The 21081-nt window shown below is 37.8% G+C and overlaps 1 protein-coding gene across 4 annotated transcripts in view; it reads left to right on the top strand.

The window, feature by feature from the left end:
- MINDY3 (MINDY lysine 48 deubiquitinase 3) overlaps positions 1 to 17938 on the top strand; it is a 95837-nt gene extending 77899 nt beyond the window's left edge. For all 4 annotated transcript variants that reach the window (XM_043563435.1, XM_043563434.1, XM_043563436.1 and 1 more), the window contains 4 exons: positions 9695 to 9767; positions 11135 to 11222; positions 14517 to 14588; positions 16977 to 17938. In XM_043563435.1, the coding sequence (XP_043419370.1) occupies positions 9695 to 9767; positions 11135 to 11222; positions 14517 to 14588; positions 16977 to 17126 (383 nt within the window). In that variant the 3' untranslated portion in view covers positions 17127 to 17938. The remainder of the gene's footprint in view (positions 1 to 9694; positions 9768 to 11134; positions 11223 to 14516; positions 14589 to 16976) is intronic.
- The last annotated feature ends 3143 nt before the right edge of the window (positions 17939 to 21081 follow it).

Raw genomic sequence — 21081 nt, 5'->3', positions numbered from 1 at the left:
CCAGATGAACAAACCAGTAGTAACACTAAAGTGAAGAGGCCAAGGAACACTGACACAGGAAAATGTCGTAACTTAGCCTAATGACAAAAGTACTTTTTTCTATGTGTTATATTAAATTGCAGCTATGTGTTAGTAAATTTTTTTTTTAATTTATGCTCAAGTTCGTTAGCCTACAGTGTAGTCTTGGCTTCATTAGTAGAATCCAGTGATTCATCTCTTACGTATAACACCCAGTGCTCATCCCAACAAGTTCCCTCCTTATTGTCCGTGGCACATTTAGCCCATCCCTCACCCAACACCCTCCAGCAACCCTGTTTGTTCTCTGTATTTAAGCGTCTCTTATGGTTTCCCTCCCTCTCTGTTTTTAGCTTATTTTTCCTACCCTTCGCCTATTTCATCTGTTGAGTTTCTCAAATTCCACATATGAGTGAAGTCATAAGATGTCTTTCTCTAATTTCACTTAGCATAATACCCTCCGGTTCCATCCATGTTGTTGCAAGATTTCATTGTTTTTATCACCGAGTAATACTCCATTGTATATATATACCACATCTTCTTTATCCATTCATCCATCGATGGACATTTGGGCTCTTTCCTTACTCTGGCTATTGTTGATAGTGCTGCTATAAACATTGGGGTGCATGTGCCCCTTTAATCAGCACTCCTGTAACCTTTGGATAAATTCCTAGTAGTGCAATCGCTGGGTCATAGGGTAATTCTATTTTTAATTTTTTTGAGGAACCTCCATACTGTTTTCCAGAGTGGCTGCACCAGCTTGCATTCCCACCAACAGTGCAAAAGAGATCCCCTTTCTCCACATCCTCGCCAGCATCTGTTGTTTCCTGATTTGTTAACTTTAACTGTTCTAACAATGTGAGGTGGTATCTCAATGTGCTTTTGATTTGTATTTCCCTGATGATGAGCGACGTTGAGCATCTTTTTGTGTGTCTGCCATCTGCATGTCTTTTTTGGAAAAGTGTCTCTGCATGTTTTCTGCCCATTTCTTCACTGGATCATTTGTTTCTTGGGTGTCAAGTTTGGTAAGTTCTTTACAGATTTTGGATACTAACCCTTTATCCAGTATGTCATTTGCATACATCTTTTCCCATTCTGTCACTTGCTTTTTAGTTTTGTTGATTGCTTCCTTTGCTATACAGAAGCTTTTTATCTTGATGAGGTCCCTATAGTTCATTTTTGCTTTTGTTTCCCTTGCCTCTGAAGACATGTCAAGTAAGAAGTTGCTGCAGTCAAGGTCCAAAAGGTTACCTGTTTTCTCCTGTAGGATTTTGATGGTTTCCTGTCTCACATTTAGGTCTTTCATCCATTTTGAGTTTATTTTTGTGAATGTGTAAGAAAGAGGTCCAGGTTCATTCTTCTGCATGTGGCTGTCCAGTTCTCCCAGAACCATTTGCTTAAAAAGATGGTCTTTTTTTTCCCTTGGATACTCTTTCCTGCTTTGTTGAAGATTAGTTGGCCATACGTTTGTGGGTCCATTTCTGGGTTCTCTCTTCTATTCCATTGGTCTGTGTGTCTGTTGTTGTGCCAATACCATACTGTCTTGATTACAGCTATGTAATACAGGCTGAAGTATGAGATTGTGTTGCCTCCAGCTTTGGTTTTCTTTTTCAACATTACTTTGGCTATTGGGGATCTTTTGTGGTTCCATACAAATGTTAGGATTATTTGTTATAGCTCTGTGAAGAATGCTGGTGCTATTTTGATTGGGATTGCATTGAACGTATAGATTGCTTTGGGTAGTATTGACATTTTAACAATATGTGTTCTTCCTATCCATGAGCATGGAATGTTTTTCCATCTCTTTGTGTCTTCTTCCATTTATTTCATAAGCTTTCTGTAGTTTTCAGTGTACAAATCTTTTACCTCTTTGGTTAGGTAAAAGGTATTTTATGGTTTTTGATGCAATTGTAAATGGGATCAATTCCCTGATATCTCTTTCTGTTGTTTCATTATTGTTGTACAGAAATGCAACCGATTTCTGTACGTTGATTTTATATCCTGCGACTTTGCTGAATTCCTGTATCAGCTCTAGTTTTTTGGTGGAGTCTTTTCGGGTTTTCTACATAGAGTATCATGCCATCTGCAAAGAGCGAAAGTTTGACTTCTTTGTTGATTTGGATGCCTTTTATTTCATTTTGTTGTCTGATTGCTGAGGCTAGGATTTCCAACACTATTAAACAGTGGTAAGAGTGGACATCCCTGTCATGTTCCTGATCCCGGGGAAAGCTTTCAGTTTTTCCCCATGGAGGATGATATTAGCTGTGGACCTTCCATATGTGGCTTTTATGATGTTAAGGTATGTTCCTTCTATCCTGACTTTGAGAATTTTTATTAAGAAAGATGCTGTTGGGGCGCCTGGGTGGCTCAGTTGGTTGAGCGTCCGACTTCGGCTCAGGTTATGATCTCACAGTCTGTGATTTCAATCCCTGCATCGGGCTCTGTGCTGATGGCTCAGAGCTGGAGCCTGCTTCAGATTCTGTGTCTCCCCCTCTCTCTGCCCCTTCCCTGCTCATGCTCTGTCTCTGTCTCAAAAATAAATAAAAAACATGAAGAAAAAAAAAAAGGATGCTGTATTTTGTTAAGTGCTTTTTCTGCATCTGTTAACAGGATCACATGGTTCTTCTCATTTCTTCTATTGTGATGTATCACATTGATTGATTTGCAAATATTGAACCAGCTCTGCAGCCCAGAAATGAATCCCACTTAATTTATGGTGAATAATTCTTTTAATATACTGTTGAATTTGATTTTCTAGTATCTTGTTGAGAATTTTTGCATCCCTGTTCATCAGGGATATTGGCCTGTAATATCTGTAGTTTGGGATATTAGTTTGGGGTCTTTAGCTTGGGAATCAAGGTAATGCTGCCTTCATAGAATGAGTCTGGGAGCTTTTCCCTTTTTGCAACAGTTTGAGAAGAATAGGTATTAACTCTGCTTCCAGTACAATTCCCCTGGGAAGCCATCTGGCGCAGGACTCTTACTCATTGGGAGATTTTTGATCACCGATTTGATTTCTTGGCTTGTCGTGAGTCTGGTAAAATTTTCTATTTCGTCCCGTTTGAGTTTGATAGTATGTGAATGTCTAGGAATTTGTCCATTTCTTCCAGATTATCCACTTTGTTGGCATATAATTTTTCATAGTATTCTTTAATAATTGTATTTTTGTGGTGTTGGTTGTGATCTCTTTCATTTGTGATTTTGTCTATTTGGGTTCTCTTTTTCTTCTTGAGAAGTCTGGCTAAGGGGGTTTTATCAATTTTGTTTACTCTTTTAAAAAAACAGCTCTTAGATTCATTAATCTGTTCTACTGGTTCTTTTGGGTTCTGTATGGTTTATTTCAACTCTAATCTTTATTATTTCTCTTCTTCTGCCAGCTTTGGTCTTTCTTTGCTACTGCCTTTCTAGCTCCTTTAGGTGTAAAGTTAGGTTGTGTATTGGGGACCTTTGTTGCTTCTTGAGATAGGTGTGAATTGCAATGTATTTTCCTCTTAGAACTGCCTTTGCTGCATACCAAAGGGTTTAGACTGTCAAAATGTTTTTGTCTTCATTTGCCTCTATATATTTTTTTAATTTCTTCTTTAATTTCCTGGTTGACCCGTTCATTCTTTATTAGAATGTTCTTTTTTTTTTTAAGTTTTTATTTATTTATCCTCAGAGAGACAGAGACAGCATGAGCAGGGGAGAGAGAGAGAGAGAGAGAGAGAGAGAGAGAGAGAGAGAGAGAGAGAATCCTAAGCAGGCCTCATGCTTCCAGCACAGAGCCCAATATAGGGCTTGAACTCATGAACCATGAGATCATGACATGAGCCAAAATCAAGAGTTGAACGTTTAATCAGCTGAGCCACCCAGATGCCCCTAGTAGGATGTTCTTTAACCTCCGTGCATTTGAGGGCTTTACATTTTTCTGTAGTTGATTTCAAGTTTCATAGTGTTGTGACCTGAAAATAGGCATGGTATAATAATCTCAGTCTTTTCATTCTTTTTGAGGGATGTTTTGTGATCCAGCATGTCATCTATTTTGGAGAATGTTCCATGTGCACTCAAGAGGAATGTGTATTCTGCTTTTGGATGAAAAGTTCTGAATATATCTGTTAAGTCCATCTGGTCCAATGGTCATTCAGTGCTGTTGTTTCCTTATTGATTTTCTGCCTAGATGATTGTTGTAAGTGGAGTATTAAAATCCCCTATAATTATGGTATTATTATCTGTACATTTGTTTACATTTGTAATTAATTGATTTATATATTGGGTACTTTCACGTTTACAATTGTTAGCTCTTCTTGATGGATAGACCCTTTAAGTATGATATAATGTTTCATCTCTTGTTACATTATAGTCTTTGTTTGAAAATCTAGTTTGTCTGATATAAGTATGGCTACTCTGGCTTTCTTTTGCCATCCATTAGCATGATAGATGGTTCTCCATCCCCTCACTTTCAATCTGCAGGTGTCCTCAGGTCTAAAATGAGGCTCTTGTAGGCGGAATATAGATGGATCTTTTTTTTTTTTTTTTTTTAATTTTAATCCAGTCTGATACCCTATGTCTTCTGACACTGTTTCAGTGGACAGGACTGGTACTAACCTTATGAATCTACCCTAGTAGGTTAAGGCCCTTTGGTCCCTATCTGCTTTCAGAATTCTCTTTTCATCTTTGTATTTTGCCAGTTTCTCTATGTCATGGTGTTGACCTGTTTTTGTTGATTTTGAAGGGAGTTCTGTGTGACTCTTGGATGCCTGTTCTCTTCCTCAGATTGGGGAAGTTCTCAGCTATAATATGTTCAAATAAACCTTCTGCCCCTTTCTCTTGCTCTTCTTCTTCTGGAACTCCTATGATATGGATATTATTTTGTTTCCCGGAATCACTTAGCTCTCTAATTTTCCTCTTGTGATCTAGTAATTTCCTTTCCCTCTTTTTTTCAGCTTCATCCTTTTCCATAATTTTATCTTATTTCACCTATTCTCTCCTCTGCTTCTTCCATCCTTGCTGTCAATGTGGCTAGTTTATTTTGCATCTAATTTATAGCATTTCTTAATTAATCATAACTAGTTATGTCTTTGATCTCTGCAGCAGATTGCCTGCTGTCTTCTATGTTTTTTTCCCAACCCCAGCTGATAGCCTTAAGACTGCTATTCTCAATTCTTGTTCAGATATATTGTTTATATCTGTTTTGAGCAATTCTCTGGCTATCATTTCTTCCCGGATTTTCTTTTAATGAGAATTCTTCCATTTTGGGATTTGGGCCAGGTTTTTGTCTTTTACATGTGTTAAAAGCTTGTTATGTGTCCTGCACCTGTGAGTACTACTATATTAAAAAGGGGCAATACATTGTCCAGGGCCTGGCTTTTCAGGAAGTGTTTTTCAAGTGTGTTGCACATATTCTGTTGTATTTTGGCTGCTCTATCACACTGCTCAGTCCTCTGCAATGCTGTCCCTTGCTTATAGTGGTGGAGTGCTTGGACCTTCTGCCAGGTGTGCTTTGATTTGTTCGTTGAAGTAACCCTGGAAAAAAGGAAAGGGAGGGGGAGCCTGATCCAAACAAGGAGAAAAATGAAAGTGGGGGGAAAAAAGACCAAGCTGAGAAGCTAAAAAAAAAAAAAAAAGTGCCTGGCTTAATCCATAGAGAGTGAAAAGAAAATAAAGGAGATATATAAAAGGTGTAAAAAGAATAGAGTGAAAACGCCTGATTAAACAAACATAAATATAAATATAAAACAAAAATAATAATAGTTGTCTGTTGGTGCCAGGGATCAGTGGCTGTGCTGGTTTGGAGGAGAGGCCGTCTGGTTTCTGTCAGTGTCAGTAGATAAGCAGTTACCAGGCACGGCGGGGCAGGATTTGGTGTAAGCAGATCCTGCCACCACTAGGGGCCGCTGTCCTTTCTGGCCGATTCCCTGAAGCCCCACCGTGTTGGTGATGGGGAGAAAAACTGGTCTCCCACCGCAGCCTCCCTTCCCCGGACCAAGTGTGTCAAACCACACTGTAGTGGCGGCCCTCACAGAGCGGGCACTCGGCCTGTCCTGCTCCACTGTCTCCCCAGCCTCCTAGGCCTCAGCCGGGATACAAAACCTGATGTCTGAAAGGATCCCGCACCCCTGGTTCCAGGTAGCACTACTCCGCCCTGCTGATGAAAGGCCTGTGGCTGGCGCCTGCAGGGTCTTTTGCCCTTAGAGAGGCAATAAACTCTCCTCCCACATTCCTGGAGGAAGGAGACTATTCTTTCCCGTGTGCCCCTGAGATCCCTACTGCACCCCCCCCCCCCCCCCCCCCCCCCCCCCCCCCCCCCCCCCCCCCCCCCCCGGCTGGCTCCCCTCCCCACAGGCATGCACACGGGGGCAGCTCCTGTCTGGAGAAAGCCGCCCACTTTTGAAACCTCCATTCTTCAGCTCCTAAGTCTGTTTGCAAAATAGAAACTGTCACTCTCCGTGTTTCTTGTTCCCCAGTCTGTGGTCCGGAGAGGTTTTCCTCTTGTACTAACTCAATACTGCAGTTTCACAATCTGTCTTTCCCTTTTGTGTCTCCACAGAAGGGGTTCCCTCCTCTCCATACCTACATCCTTTTATCTCCCCCAGTTCACATACAGGCACCTCCTCCTGCCAAGCTGTCTCCCTCCCAATGTCGAGTTCCTTCTGCCACTCCACAGATTGATGTCCTGAGTGTGCCCAGTGATCTGACCTCATCCCCCCACTCCTCCCCTTACATTTTTAATAAGATTAGGTAAAGTATAATACAACACAACATTTAGTAAAAATAATTATTTGACTAAATAAATGGCGTTAAACATCTTTAAATCTCAGTTTTATTTTCTATTCCCAAGAAACTTGACTCTCTTACACCTACAGTGGTTTGAATGTGTACGGTCCTAAGGGCCGTCGTGTTCTGCCCAACCCTAACCCCCATCTCCTCACAAGCAATCTGCTGTCTTCTCTGTTAATTCCTGATATTTGCTTTCCTTCTGCAGCATCAGATGGGCAAGTCTGTTGTCTTTCAGAACAGAAATCATGATTGGTGCAAATGTTTTTTAGCTTAGGAAATTACTCACTGAACTATCGTTCTTCTGCATCACTGATTTTTTACATTGAGTTATTCCTCCGCTCAGCCTTTAGGAACTTGATGCTTTTTACAAGCTTTTGATAAAAATAATTTATTTTTTATTGACTTACTAGATAGATAGCATGAGTGAGGCAGAGAAAGAATTCCAAGCAGGCTCCGGGCTGTTAGTGCAGAGCCCTACATGGGACTTGAACTCACGAACTGTGAGATCATGACCTGAGCTGAGATCAAGAGTCTGACGCTTGACAGACAGAACCACCCAGGCACCCCCCCCCACAAATTCTAATTTTTAAACACACAGCTTTTCCCCCTTCAAGTCCTTTCAAACACAGTTTAATCATATTCAAATATTTACATGGTAACTGCTTAGGATCACAACTGGTACACTCTCTTGTGTTCTCCCACCTCCTGGTCCCCCTTCTTCTGAGCTTTAAAACCAATGGAAGTCCAGGGGCACCTGGGTGGCGCAGTCAGTTAAGCGTCCGACTTCAGCCAGGTCACGATCTCTCGGTCCGGGAGTTCGAGCCCCGCGTCAGGCTCTGGCTTATGGCTCAGAGCCTGGAGCCTGTTTCCGATTCTGTGTCTCCCTCTCTCTCTGCCCCTCCCCCGTTCATGCTCTGTCTCTCTCTGTCCCAAAAATAAACGTAGAAAAAAAATTTAAAAAACCCAATGGAAGTCCATTTTATGTTTATCTGCTTAATTTAGCGATGCATTCAAGCTCTAGGGTGTTTCTTAGGTTTGTTCAGTCAGCAAATGGTACTCACATTCCCTCTGCTGTCTTGAGATCTTATCAGTGTCTCTATTTCCATATTCTTCAAGGAATTTGTTGCCTAAATACTAGATGATTTAAGTTTCATTTGCTTTCAGACTTAAGAATTTCTTAAAGAATTTGTCTGATTTTTTATTTGGTATGATTAAAGAATAAAGTAACATCAAAATTAAGGTTTTAAAAAGGTAAGCAATTTCCAAATCGCCTCTTCTCATCCTGAGTATAGTAAAAGTCTTTGAAAATTACATTACCATCTAGCTTTAAAGTACTGTATGTACCAAATGTAGAACACTGGCTTGCTGGTGACTGTTATTCTCCAGAATGTCTGTGTTTAAGATACTCGTAGGTATCTTAAAAATATGTCGGAATGTTTATGCTTGAGGTTAATCACAGTTGAGCCAAAAAGGTTGTTTGTTTTCCTGGTTGTTCTTTGCATAGATTATACAGTCAGTTAGCCAAGGTTCTAGTTATGGCAAGAAGAGAGAAAACTGCCCACCATTCAGTGCTCATGGAGAACACTGTAATACAGAGGGTTTCTCTCAAGTGGATATACACGATAGCTGGAAAACAGGGAAACCGATACAGAGAAACGTTCCTGTCAGCGAGTGGCCAGAGAAAGCCTATTTTACATTTCGAGTGCTGGTTTTAGCTCTGACTTAGCTAAGCAGATTGCTTTTCAAACTCATCAGTGTTAGGCTTACAGAGCTCAAGTCCTTTCACAAGTACCTTGAAACGAGTTTACTCTGTATACCTCAAATGATTGATAACTTGACAATTTGGAATTAAACCTTCACTTTTTATAACTGTACTTTTTAAATTATCCTAAATGATTCTTTGCCTTGAGTCCAGGCCAGTTTTGCTTCAAATGGGTAAGCATCTACTTGAGACGTTTAAGACTCTAAAGTCTTCATTTCCTTTCTGATAGAGACAGAGTATATGCCACATCGTGAAAAAACAGCTACATTTTATTCTGTAGAATTACGGAAGCATGGCTTTTGTACATCTTGTTCTCCATGAAAAGACTTTGTTTTTAACTTATCTAATTCCTGAAAAGGATATTGTGTTGGAAGTTGATTTAAAGCTGAAACAGTCTTCAAGAAGGAGTAAATGGGTAGAGAAACTCAGGCACTGCACATTTAAGGCAATGAACTTGCTTGTTAAAACTGTGATTTCAAATTGACCTACACGCTTTCTTTGTGTGTCATGTTCCATTGCCTCATCTGAATTTGGGCCATTTCCCAATGCTGTTTCCTCAACAAGCCCAAGAAAAGGAATATTTTCCACAAACGAGTCTTCATCAACCATTTGATTCTATTCTGAATTTCAACTTTTGAATTTTTCCCATTAAATCTATGGCTTTTATTTACATCAAGTCTGTTACAGGGATAGCTCTCGGTCTTATATTGTCAAATACCTAAATAACAGCTCATAATTAACATTCTTTCAAAAAGCTAAATGACGTTATAACTAAAGGAATTTGTTGGTAAAGACTGATTTTCATTGGATTTCTTAAAGGGAATATAAAAGTTCACATTGTTTTATTCAAAGACATACCTAATTATTAAATAATTACCGTAACTTTAAATAGAGAAAGAAACTTCTTTTCATTGAAATTTGTAAGCCTGTTTAAGAAGTCATTTGGCTTTAAAGTCTCCTTGGAATTCTCAGGTAGAAGGCATGTGGAATTTTTTTTATTAGAAGCTCACCTTAAAATGAATCTTTGCCTCTGTGCTCAAGAAAACTAAAAGAAGAGAGTGTCTGGTAACAATAGCCACAATTGCCTCTTCCATGGTTTTTCTCATAGCAGGTCTTGGCAAAACTCTTATTCCAAAATGTTTTTGCTAATTTTTTCCCCAGATAATGGATTCATACCTGAATCACTTCTAGAAGATGTGATGAAAGCATTGGACCTCGTTTCAGATCCTGAATAGTAAGCTAAATAGGAAGTGTTATTTAAGTGACTCAGACTCTATTGCCTTTAAAACATTAGAAGTTGAAGTAGGTAAACTAGTCCAATAAATGGTATAATCCTAATTACTCTGTGTGTGCTGAACTGATTTCCAAGTGGAGACCATCTTGTTTATATCACTGTAATTTGCAAAAGAAAACTGAATTCAGGCAATTTTGGTTACTGACAATTCTTAGGGAAAGGAGGGAAAAGGTTTTGTGGTGTTTTTTTTCCCGTATTCTTACATAGGTGGCTGTATATCATCTACCTAATTTTCCTTTTTTCATCAGAATACATAACATACCTTGAATTGTGAAGTTAGTACACTTGAGTTAGATTGTTTTTCTAGAAGTAGCTGACAGATTGGACTGAGTTCTTCATTCTGTATATTGGTCCAGTCACATTTATAATATGTGATGGCCTATAAACTAACAGGACCCTATTCAGGATTAATGAATTAAACATATTAAATATGACCTTGCCTATTTGTTTCATGTCCTAACCTGCTGCCCTTACTCAGACATTCAAATGTCTTACCCTTTGCATAGTATATATAATGAGGTATAATTAACCTGGCATTTATAACTTGGGAGAGAAGGTGGAAAATGAAAATTTTCTAAAAAGACCATTTTCACTTTTAAAACTTTGCCTTCTTTCTGGTTACATATAACACCTTTCACCAGCCTTGGCTACACCTGCATGTTAAGGGCCAAGCAAAGCAGCCTTCAATCCAGGCTGCTCCTGGAACAATATGGTCCTTGCCCCTGCTCTAAGTCACTGCACTTGAGCTCTTTGAGAATTATCCTACCTCTTTACCCTTCAGCTTACATTGACTAAGAATTTCAAGGTTCCCTCTCATTTAGTTCTTAAAGGTAAGATTTTTAGAGATGTTTCTGATTATCTGATGTAGCACTGCCTTTCGATGTTGTTCTTTTTTCTCTTTGGGCTTAAAATAAACATTTTTTAAGGTTAAGTGCTTCATTTGATTGTTAAATGCAGACATACCTATGAAGCAAAGAGAATTTGCCTTTGGGAGGTTATAAGCCTGAGTTTATAAGCCGAGGTTTTTAAATTACTTTACCTAATAAGGAACAATATTCCAAAGTCATCATCGTAATTTAAATTCTAAATAGTAACAGATCACTCTGGTTTAAAAATAACCAAGTTTTGGCAAATTAGATGTCATTCCTGTGTATTTGTCATTAAGGGTCTAAAAAGAACAGTTCTTAAGATTTTTGGCAGTCAGATGTGTTACAGTGCTAGTAATTGAATCATGAAAGAAGAAAAGTGAGCTTTTTTTCCTTTGGTATCCACTGTTTTCCTTTTTTTTCTTCTTCTTCTTCCTATAGTATAAATCTCATGAAGAATAAATTAGATCCAGAAGGATTAGGAATCATATTATTGGGTCCATTCCTCCAAGAATTTTTTCCTGATCAGGTAACATGGTTGAAGAAATTCACTTACGGTTTTGTTCCATTGGGATGAGCGTTTTGATTGTCTGTTTCAGTACAGTAATGCAACACTTGCGGGGTGGGGGTAGTGGAAAAGTGTACGCACATCAGTATATACATACCATGATACTGTTCTTCTAGAGGAAGCATAACATTCAGAAGTATGTGGAGTAAAAAGACAAAGATGCTCTTTATCCACTTGCACCCCTATTTTCTTCTCTCAGGTCACTGTTGTTCATAGATGGTCTGCATCGTTTTAGAATTTTTAAATACGTTTAAATAAAGATAAAGAGGTTCATATGTAGTGGAAACTGCTGAGGTCCAGGAGAATTTTAGTTGAGTGAAAGAAGAACCTTTGAGTGGAGCCGTTTCCTGTTAGGACAGGTGTTCCGTCCGCATCGTTGACAAAGCCAGTTGTACAGCCTCTGCCTGTGTTTTCTTCATGCTTCCAATCCCAGTGAAGGATTTTACTGCTAAACCAAATACTTGAGTCAGGTGTATGGGGATCATTTCATCAGATACCAGCCTGGCTTAAGTTAAAGATTATTGTTTCAACAGAAATGCCAGTTTCTCTTTCACCTGTCTTACAAAGGAGACATACTGTCAAGAAGCAAAATTAGAACAAAATAATGGAGGGAAAATGTCAAGATAGAATTGTTAATTTGATATTTCAGATTTAAATTATCTTTAACAGAGTAGACGATATTACTGACATTCACCCTCGGTAATTGAAAAAGGAACCCACATTTTCTAAATCTGGATCGCTTACCATGAGTAAAGAAAGTAGGGTGAATTTCAAAAAGTAACTTTATCACAAGATAAAGTATCACAAGATCTCTATTAGACTTCTCAAAATTTGGGTAAATGCTTCATGAAAAACATTTTTTCTTTTTCCGGACATGACTAGAATGTCCACTGGGTTGTGATGGCCAATCTGTTCACACTCCCAACTACCAGCGTTTTCTGAAAGTCCTTTTCTGGAACCTAATACTCTGTTTTAGACAGCTTAATAAATGTTCAGTAAGTTATAGCACTTTATAGCATTAAATTAAAAATTGCACTAAATTTAGGGCAGGATTTTGAAAAGTGCTGGCGAAATGTAAATGAAGGGGGATAGTTACCATGTCTTTTGGAAATATACATCTTAGATGTAATTAATTACATGATAGGACTTACAAGTATTCTAAGAACTCATTAGTTGAAGAACATTTTTTAATTGTAGTATTCCTTGACCTAATTAAAGATAAATTTAGTCCCCTTGCCTTTCAAAATGTAGTCTTCCAGAGCTTGTCAGAAATGCAGATTCTTGGGTTCATCCCCAGCCCTAGGGAATCAGAAGCCCTCCAGAGGATTCTAATGGTGCCATTGTTGGAGACCTGCTGCTTCAGAGGAAGACTTGTCACATCCCCACCTAGTCACATTCATTTATACTGCTTTGTACCCAACACATCAATATGGTAACACTCAGTAAAGTTGTAAAACTGGGCTCAGAAGGACAGCCAGGAAAACATTTCTCTAACTTCTGTAATCTCTACAAATGCTTAAAGTAGGCAGTAGGGAAGAGCCTTTCTTTGCCTCAAGGAGAGGCAGATTGGAAGGGAGGGCGGGTGGAATACAGGTAAGCATTTCAAGGCAATTTGTTAATAATAATAGCAGAAGCAGCTACCATTTTTTGAGCTCACAACTGTGCATGAGGTACTGTCTTAGAAATTAGGTGCTATTTCACCCATTTTGGCCATGAGGAAGTTGAGGATTAGAGAATTTCAGAAAAATGCTTGAGGTCATACAGTTAGACCGTGGCTGATTGAGGAGTCCAGAGTAGGTACTTTGCCACCATGTCACCCTACCTTCTGCTGGTATTTCAGTATTTTCTCCCAATTGTTAGGTGGAACTAAAGAATATAGATTGTGTAGCCAGGACAGTGAAATACTTTCTGAGTTAAAGTACATTAACTCTGAAAAATAAGCAGCCAAATTATCTAAGTAACTAATTATATTGACTGATGTAAACAATTAAGAAAATGATCAAGTTATTTTTCTATTTCTTGTAAAGCATTTTGAGTGGGATAGAATTTTTGGTAGAAAACAGATTTATTAGACCTTGAAAAATGAGAAGAAAGGAGTTTTTAAAAAATGAATGTGCAAAGAGCTGAGCACACCAGGTCTTTTCATGGGAAATGACTAGTATGTCTGTCCTAACAGAGAATTCAGAAACGTGAATAGCCGGAGATTCAGCTGAAAAGATAGACTAGGTCCTGTATTTTAGGATGCTTCATTGCAAAGCACAGCCTGAAGTCAGGGGAAAGGTCAGAGCTGCGGGGAGTAGCTTAGACAAACTCAAGAACTGAAGCAGCGAGCCTCCAGGAAGGCAGTCGGGCCCTCTCCCATCCTTGCCAGCATTCCTAGCATCTCTCTTCTCTACATTCCAAAACGAACAAATTCTAAGGCAGACTGCAGGACCAGCTTCTGTCCCATGTGCATCCTTGTATCCAATACGGCAAGGAAAACAAGGCCACAAGCCCTGTGGGAAATCACTGGAGCCAGGTGCGCTTGGTGGGGCCAGGCCACTGATGGCCTTGAATGCCCCAGTTCAGAAAATTGATCTTTAGCTGAGAACCCAGGATAAGGCAGCTGAGCTAACATCATCAGACATTCCTGAAAGTTTAGTATAATAGCAAGTTAGAGGATTTCCTTTCTTTATTGGATGCTGTTATAGGCTCTGAACGCTATAGTTTTGCTTTTCATTTCCCACAAGGCTCTTTTCGCTATTTAAAAATTGACAGTATTTAGATGAAGTGGGTGGTGTGGAAACCCCTAATTTGATATTGTGAGCCAAATGAGAAGTACTGATGTCTAGCTGTTGATTGCAGGTTGACAAAAAGTAACGTTACTGTTCTTAGTTATTGAGAGGAACAAATTATTTACAACCAGAAAAAAAAAAAGGCAGAGATAATATTTTACGAAACATATGGGTGTTTTGGAGTCTTATCCTTTAAGAAAATATATACTAGTGCATGGCACACAGTTAAAAATATAAACTAGTATAGAAGAGCTTATAATAAAAATAAATACTTTCCCACTTTGCAACCTCTTCCCCAGAAGCAACTAGTTCAGCTCTTAGGTTTTCTGGTAGATGACGTCTAGTAAGTTTCTTGCTTTATCAAACAATTCGCCAAAGAGTAGGGATTTAAGCAACTTGTGTTTTCGTTTCAACTGCTAATTAGAAATTGCCGAATATCAAAGTATAATTTAAAGTTTTAATAGTCTTTTATTTATAATAGGGTTCCAGTGGTCCAGAGTCGTTTACTGTCTATCACTACAATGGATTGAAGCAGTCAAATTATAATGAAAAGGTATGATAATTCACATAGTAATTTGTCTTCACCTGAGTTGGTAAATATATCAGTATATGTTAGTCATCGAGATCCTCCTTGGAGTTTTGGAACAATAGTTTCACTGTGACAAAACAGCTAACTTGATCTGCATATGTTTTATTGCTCTCTGCTGTAGAGATATTACCAAACCAAGTTTCACCCAATGATAGTTACTGATCTGTTTAAGAAAGGGGTAAGGGTAAGATTTTTGATTGAGGAAAATATTTTTAAGTATTTAATAACATCATAGCTACCATTTATTGAGCATTTACCTGGAATTCTATTAAATACTTTGTTTTATCTGAAGTTTCCCACCCTCCCTGTGGAGTAAGTATTGTTTGTGTATCCATCCCCATGTTACAGAGGAGGAAGTGGAAGCCCAGAGAGGTAAGCAGCTTGTCAAGGTCCAGCAGCCAGGAAATGGCAGAGCTAGGATTGCGCTTGAGGTAGTCTACCCCGGAGCCTGCATTTGCACGTGCTCCACTGTGCTGCTTTCCTTTGTAAATCATTGACAACTGCACACAGGTGATTCACTTCCACATGTACTCTGGTTCTACCTGGTTTAAGTCAAAAGTTTGGGTAATTAGCTTTGTTTACACATAAAATATACAGGGAATATTTGCATTTATTCAATTAGCTACTATTAGAAGGAATAAGGCCTAACATACCTTTTTAATTTGAAATACCCATGCTGGTTTCATAAATAAATTGAGGATGGCTATACACAATCGTAGTGTACATCAAATCTAAAACTGAGACTGAAAGTTACTTTTTCATAACGAAATATGAGTGCAAAGATTTTTTTCACAAGATAAATTAGAACAGAGCATTCAAGTTTTTTTTTTTTTGCTATAGATGTTGATGAGTGCTTCCTCTAGATTTTGAAGTTTTACATAACCTTGTAATAGGAGGTATTGTATGGTCATTAATTAGTTATTTGCCTATACAGTCCCTGCAAGGTAAGTCAAGTATTATTCATATTTTACAGATGAGGCATCAATGACAGGGAAATTAAGTGACTCACCAAGTCATTGGCAGAGCAGGGATTGGAACTGAGTTCCTGATTCCCAATAATGTCCTTGGTCTACTCGGCCATGCTACCTGTATATAGTAAGTTCTCAAATCATGCTCATGACAAGCATCTCACTAACACACAGATCCGAAATCAAGTATTAATGGGACAACAGGATGTAAGTACTAGAAAGCAAAGCATGTATGTTGTTAAGTTGTACACATATATGAAACAGAAATACGATGAGCAGTACTACTTCCCACAGGGTAGGGTCCTACCAAAAATATCTGAGGCAATAAACAAACATTAGAATGCTGGCACTGTAGGAGGGAGTATGATCCAGCCACCACAGGCTGGCTGAGGCCACAGAGGTAGGTCCTAGTACTTTGCCCAAGAAGGTCTGCTCCAATGCCAGAAGCAAGTGAAGTTCCTTATGAAAAATAGGTCCTATTTTATCCGATAATTATAGTAAAACTACAATTCACACTTTTCAAGTTTCTTTCATCAAAAGTAGAAATAGATTAACCAAAATAAAGATGCAAATGTGTTTTCACAGGACTTGTTTCTTTGGGCTCCTTAGTCCACCAGCTTTTACATTGGACGAACATAATTACAATCATGTGTATCCAACACTGAATATATAAAAATACTTATACATACTTTGGAAGAAGGCGGTCTGTACCTGTTCCTTTTATAATTTGAGTTTCTCTTCACGAAATGAAATTGACTAACTCATTTAATGTACACGGTGAGCCCATTTAATGAATTCGGGTATTAGTATATTATTTCGTAGAGAGTTCTAAAAGTTCATTGTAAATTAAAGTTTCTTCCAGTAGCCAACTGCCCATGTATATTTTATATGATCATTACCACTGTATATAAAATACCTGGTTAGTTTTATCTGTCAAGCATTTTTACTAAGCAAATTGCATTGACACACATTCAAGTTGCCTCCAGTTCTGGAAACCTAACACTTTTAAATTCAGAATATATACCTTTGTTTCTGTTACAGTGCCTTCGTTATATAAATAAACATTTCTTCCAAGTGGTGTATGTTAATTAAAGGATGATTATCGTAAACAACCCGCATGTGCTTCAGGATTCACACAGACTTTTTGTTTCCTTTAAATCATGAGCTAAAAATCAACTGATAAGCTCTCAGTTACAATGCCTATCACCCTCGTTTCCAAATATATTTTCCCATTAGTCAGCAGGCATTCTTGCTCATAATTTCTATCAAAGTAAAATTCAAGTTCCAGATGAAACAATATGCAATACCTTGTTTGTCAGCATATCCCTCATAAGAATTTGCTAAGAATAGTGATTGACCTTTGTGGCTTGATTTTGTTCAACAGGTCATGTATGTTGAAGGGACTGCAGTGGTTATGGGTTTTGAAGATCCCATGCTACAGACAGATGACACTCCTATTAAACGCTGTCTCCAAACCAAATGGCCATACATTGAGTTACTGTGGACCACAGATCGCTCTCCTTCACTGAACTAACTTGCCTACGGATGTAGAAGAAAGTTCGTAATAGCAGATGTTGAAAGAGGGATGCAAGACAGGCAGTTGGCTACATTAAGCTATACACTGGTATCATCAACTGTAAATAACAATTAAAAACACATTTTCAGTGTTTAAGATAGTTTAAATTATTTGTTTTAAAGCTTTATGTGAAAGGTTACCCTATTTTAACTCTTTATGTGAAATTTACTAGCAAAATTAAGCTTTAATCAAAGTTCATCACTTTTACAGTCGGATAATTGGTCATTTATCAAATTAAAAACATCCTAATACTATATAGTATTTGTATATTGGGCAGAGTTACTCTTTATAAACTTCTACTTTGGGTTTTTATTTCATTCAGACACAGTTTATTATTTCAGTGATCCTGGCTTGCACTCTTTCAGCCTCCACATGGAAAGGCAGAAGAGTTCAATCTTATTTCTTTTCTAAAATCTGGTTTCCATTAAAATACTGATAAATAACAAATTATCAACCTGGATTCTTTGCCAATTGGCTTAGCTCTGGCATGTTTATAAAAAGTAGAAACTGTAAGGAAACATTACCATTTATTCACTGATATATAGAGAACATATTTCAAAAAAATGATAGGTAAGAGAATCTGTTTGATAGTCTTAACACTGTTAACTGTATTGCCAAATACACTTTTCCAAATTTGTCCCAGCAGCCTGTAAGCCAGCTTTCTTGTATATTTATGTGATAAATGCATGAGAACATCTGTTATTACATTAGTATATTGCATTATTTATTATCCTGGTGGATGGTCTAAATAAACACTTTTTTTAACTGTAGCTTTGCATTTCTTACATTAGCTACTCAGAAGAAACTAATACTTCACAGTGTTTCTGCCCAGCAGAAAGTTCTTGAGCTTTCTATGATGTACTCAACAACAAAGGCCTTGAAAAGTGAGACCAAACCATATGCTGACCTAAGAGCTCTATAACTTAGCCAGCCCGGAGTGCTAGAACCTGAGTAGACAAAGCTTCAGAAGACCTATCCTGTCTAGAGAAATTTACTTCAGGTTTGTTGCCTAGCAATTTGAAATGTGAATAGCCAGAAATTGTTTCTTTCCTTCGCTTGGGAAGTATTTGTCAAGAGAACTAAATTTTATCTTCACTGTTTAGCTGAAGGTGTATTTCCTCTGTGAATTTACTTGGGGTTTTATTTAATTATCATAGATGTTAACTATTCTAATATAAGTAGACTTTAGCATAAGAAAAAAGTGGCACACGATTTTATGTATGACTTTTGGTGATATTATGTTCAGGACTGATTCTAGCTACTAAAATTACAGCTGTACAATGTCTTTTTGGCTGTTGTTAATCTTGGCTACTTCTAAATGTATATAAAACAAACTCGGGTCCTAAATTCCATAGGATTATGAAAAAGCACAGATTTTCTCAGAAACATTGAGCCTCCAAAATAGCGTATACTTTTTACTATTGCTACCTAACCAACCATCCCCAAACTTCATGTCATTAAACAATCATTTTACAAATTCTGGGTCTGAACAGTTTAAACAGAGCACAGAGGAGAGAGCTTGTCTCCTTCTCAATCTACAGGTGCAGCTGGGAGACTGGAAGGGTCTTTCCTCACATGACTGGAAAAAAAAACTGTGGATCCGTTTTCTTTATACATGCCTGTGGGACGCTTATGCTGACCATAAAGCAGTCAAGAAAAATCTCTAAAACTTTAGAAATTAAGCAGTACACTTCTGAATAACCCAAGGGTCAAACTTATAGATGTAACTAAAGCAATGCTTGGACACGAACAGCTTTAAATACATTAGAAAAGTAGAACGCTTGGAAATTGGAAAGGTAAACTTTCATCTCAAACCCAAAGTACACCAAAGAAAGTAAACAAGATTTTTTGAAAAGGGTATTCGCATGCAAAGGAAAGAATTTGTACTCCTACCACCTCACACTATGTGCAAAAAATAAAATCATCAGAAGTCTAATTGTAAAGCTAAAAACTATAAAATTCCCAGAAGGAACAGGAATAAGTCTTGGTGACCTTGAACTCAAAGCAATGGTTTCTTAAAATACCAAATAAAAAACAGGTATTTTTAAATGGGCAAATGATTTGAAGAGACATATCTCCAAAGATGATACACAGATGCCCATACAGCCATACTGTAAACACATTAAAAGATTCTCAACGTAATTAGTCATAAGGAAAATCAAAACCACAAATTACCATTTCACACGCAGAATATGTAAAATCAAAGAGATAATAAAAAGTCTTGGCAAAGATGTAGAGAAAGTGGGTCCCTTGTGGGTGGGGATATGAATGATGAAATCACTTTAAAAAAATAAGTTGTACAGTTTCTCAAAAAGCTAAATACAGAGTTAGCATATGATTTGGCAGTTCAATCCTAGCTACATATATTTACACAGAAACTTTTACGTAGGTATTCATAGTGATGTTATTCATACTAGCCAAAATGTCCTTCAAATAATGGAAGGATAAATAAATAAATGTATTATGTACATACAATTATTATTTGACACTACAAAAGAATTACTGACACATGCTACAACATAGATGAACCTTGAAAATATTAAAATAAGTTAAAGAAGACTGTCACAAATGACCACATATATGATTCCATTTATGTGAAATGTCCAGAATGGGCAAGCCATGGAGAGAGCAAGGGGATTACCAGTCACCAGCGGTTGAGGATAAATGGAGTAGGGAAACAAGTGGAGAAAAACTGCTAATGGAGTTTCTTTTGGGGATGATAAGTGGGATAGATAGTGGTAAGGTTATGTAATTGTGAATATACTAAAAAATACTGAACTGTGATAAAGACGAAAGGAGAAAATTGAAATAGCACATCTAGAACAAGAAAAAAACAAATCTAGACGTTGGCTCACTAACAAAAACTGATAAAATTGTAAACCTAGCAAGACTGATGAAGAAAAAATGAAAAATAAGATTAGATGAAAAAGCAAACATAACTATAAATTCTCTAGGTGGTAAACTGAAGGGTATTATGAAGCACCTTACACCAATAATTTCAAAAATTTAGATGAAATGGGCTAATTTGAAAAAGCAGAACTGACATGAGAAGAAAACTTCACATCCATGAAAGGAGTTTAATCAGTATGTTAAAGCTGTCTCTCAAAGCAAACTATTGGCCTAGAGGACTTCACTAGCAATGCTTCCAAACATTGAGAAAAAGAACAATACAGATTGTAGACAAGTACTCCTGGGCAATAGACAAAAGAGTAACTATTGGTTTTATGAAGCCAAAATGACCCTGAGAGGACCCCAGAACCTGAAAAAGACATCACAAGAAAGACTACAACCAAATATTTTCCATGATCATGGACACAAAAGTCCTATACAAATATGAAGCCCAGGAGTAAATTCACAGGTGTATGTGTATACGTGCTTATATGCAATACACAGTATTGCAGAAGTATTAAGTTCACTTCAGATTTTAAAAAATCAGTATTTTTTCTAATGTTAACAGACATAAAAGAGAAACCCATATGATTATCTCAAAAGAGAAAAAGCATTTGATACAAAAAACTATTTGTGATTTTAAAATAATCTCAGGAGAGGGAAGATGGCAGAGGACAAGGCCTGAGCTCACCACTTCCCACTGACACAGTGAAGAAACGACTACATGTATTGCAACACACTGCAAATGACCTGAAGACTGGCAGAACAGATCTTCCACAACTAAAGTCATCAAGAGAAAGCCGTGTGGAAAAGAAAATGAAGAGCAGAGACATGGTAAGGAACCAAACCATCAGGGTGGCTACCCACCACTGGAGAGATACCATAAGCATGACGAAACAAGGGGGTCAAGCTCCACACTGGGAATCCTCATCCCTGGAGACCTGCACCACAAAGATTAGCCCCTATAATGTCTGACTTTGAAAATCAGCAGGACTTAGCTCCAAGAGAGCTAGAGGGCAATAGG

Source organism: Prionailurus bengalensis, chromosome B4 (assembly GCF_016509475.1).
Source record: "Prionailurus bengalensis isolate Pbe53 chromosome B4, Fcat_Pben_1.1_paternal_pri, whole genome shotgun sequence".
NCBI classification, from domain to species: Eukaryota; Metazoa; Chordata; class Mammalia; order Carnivora; family Felidae; genus Prionailurus; species Prionailurus bengalensis.
Note: the sequence above shows the minus strand (reverse complement) of the source record. Positions and strands in the feature narration are given on the sequence as shown.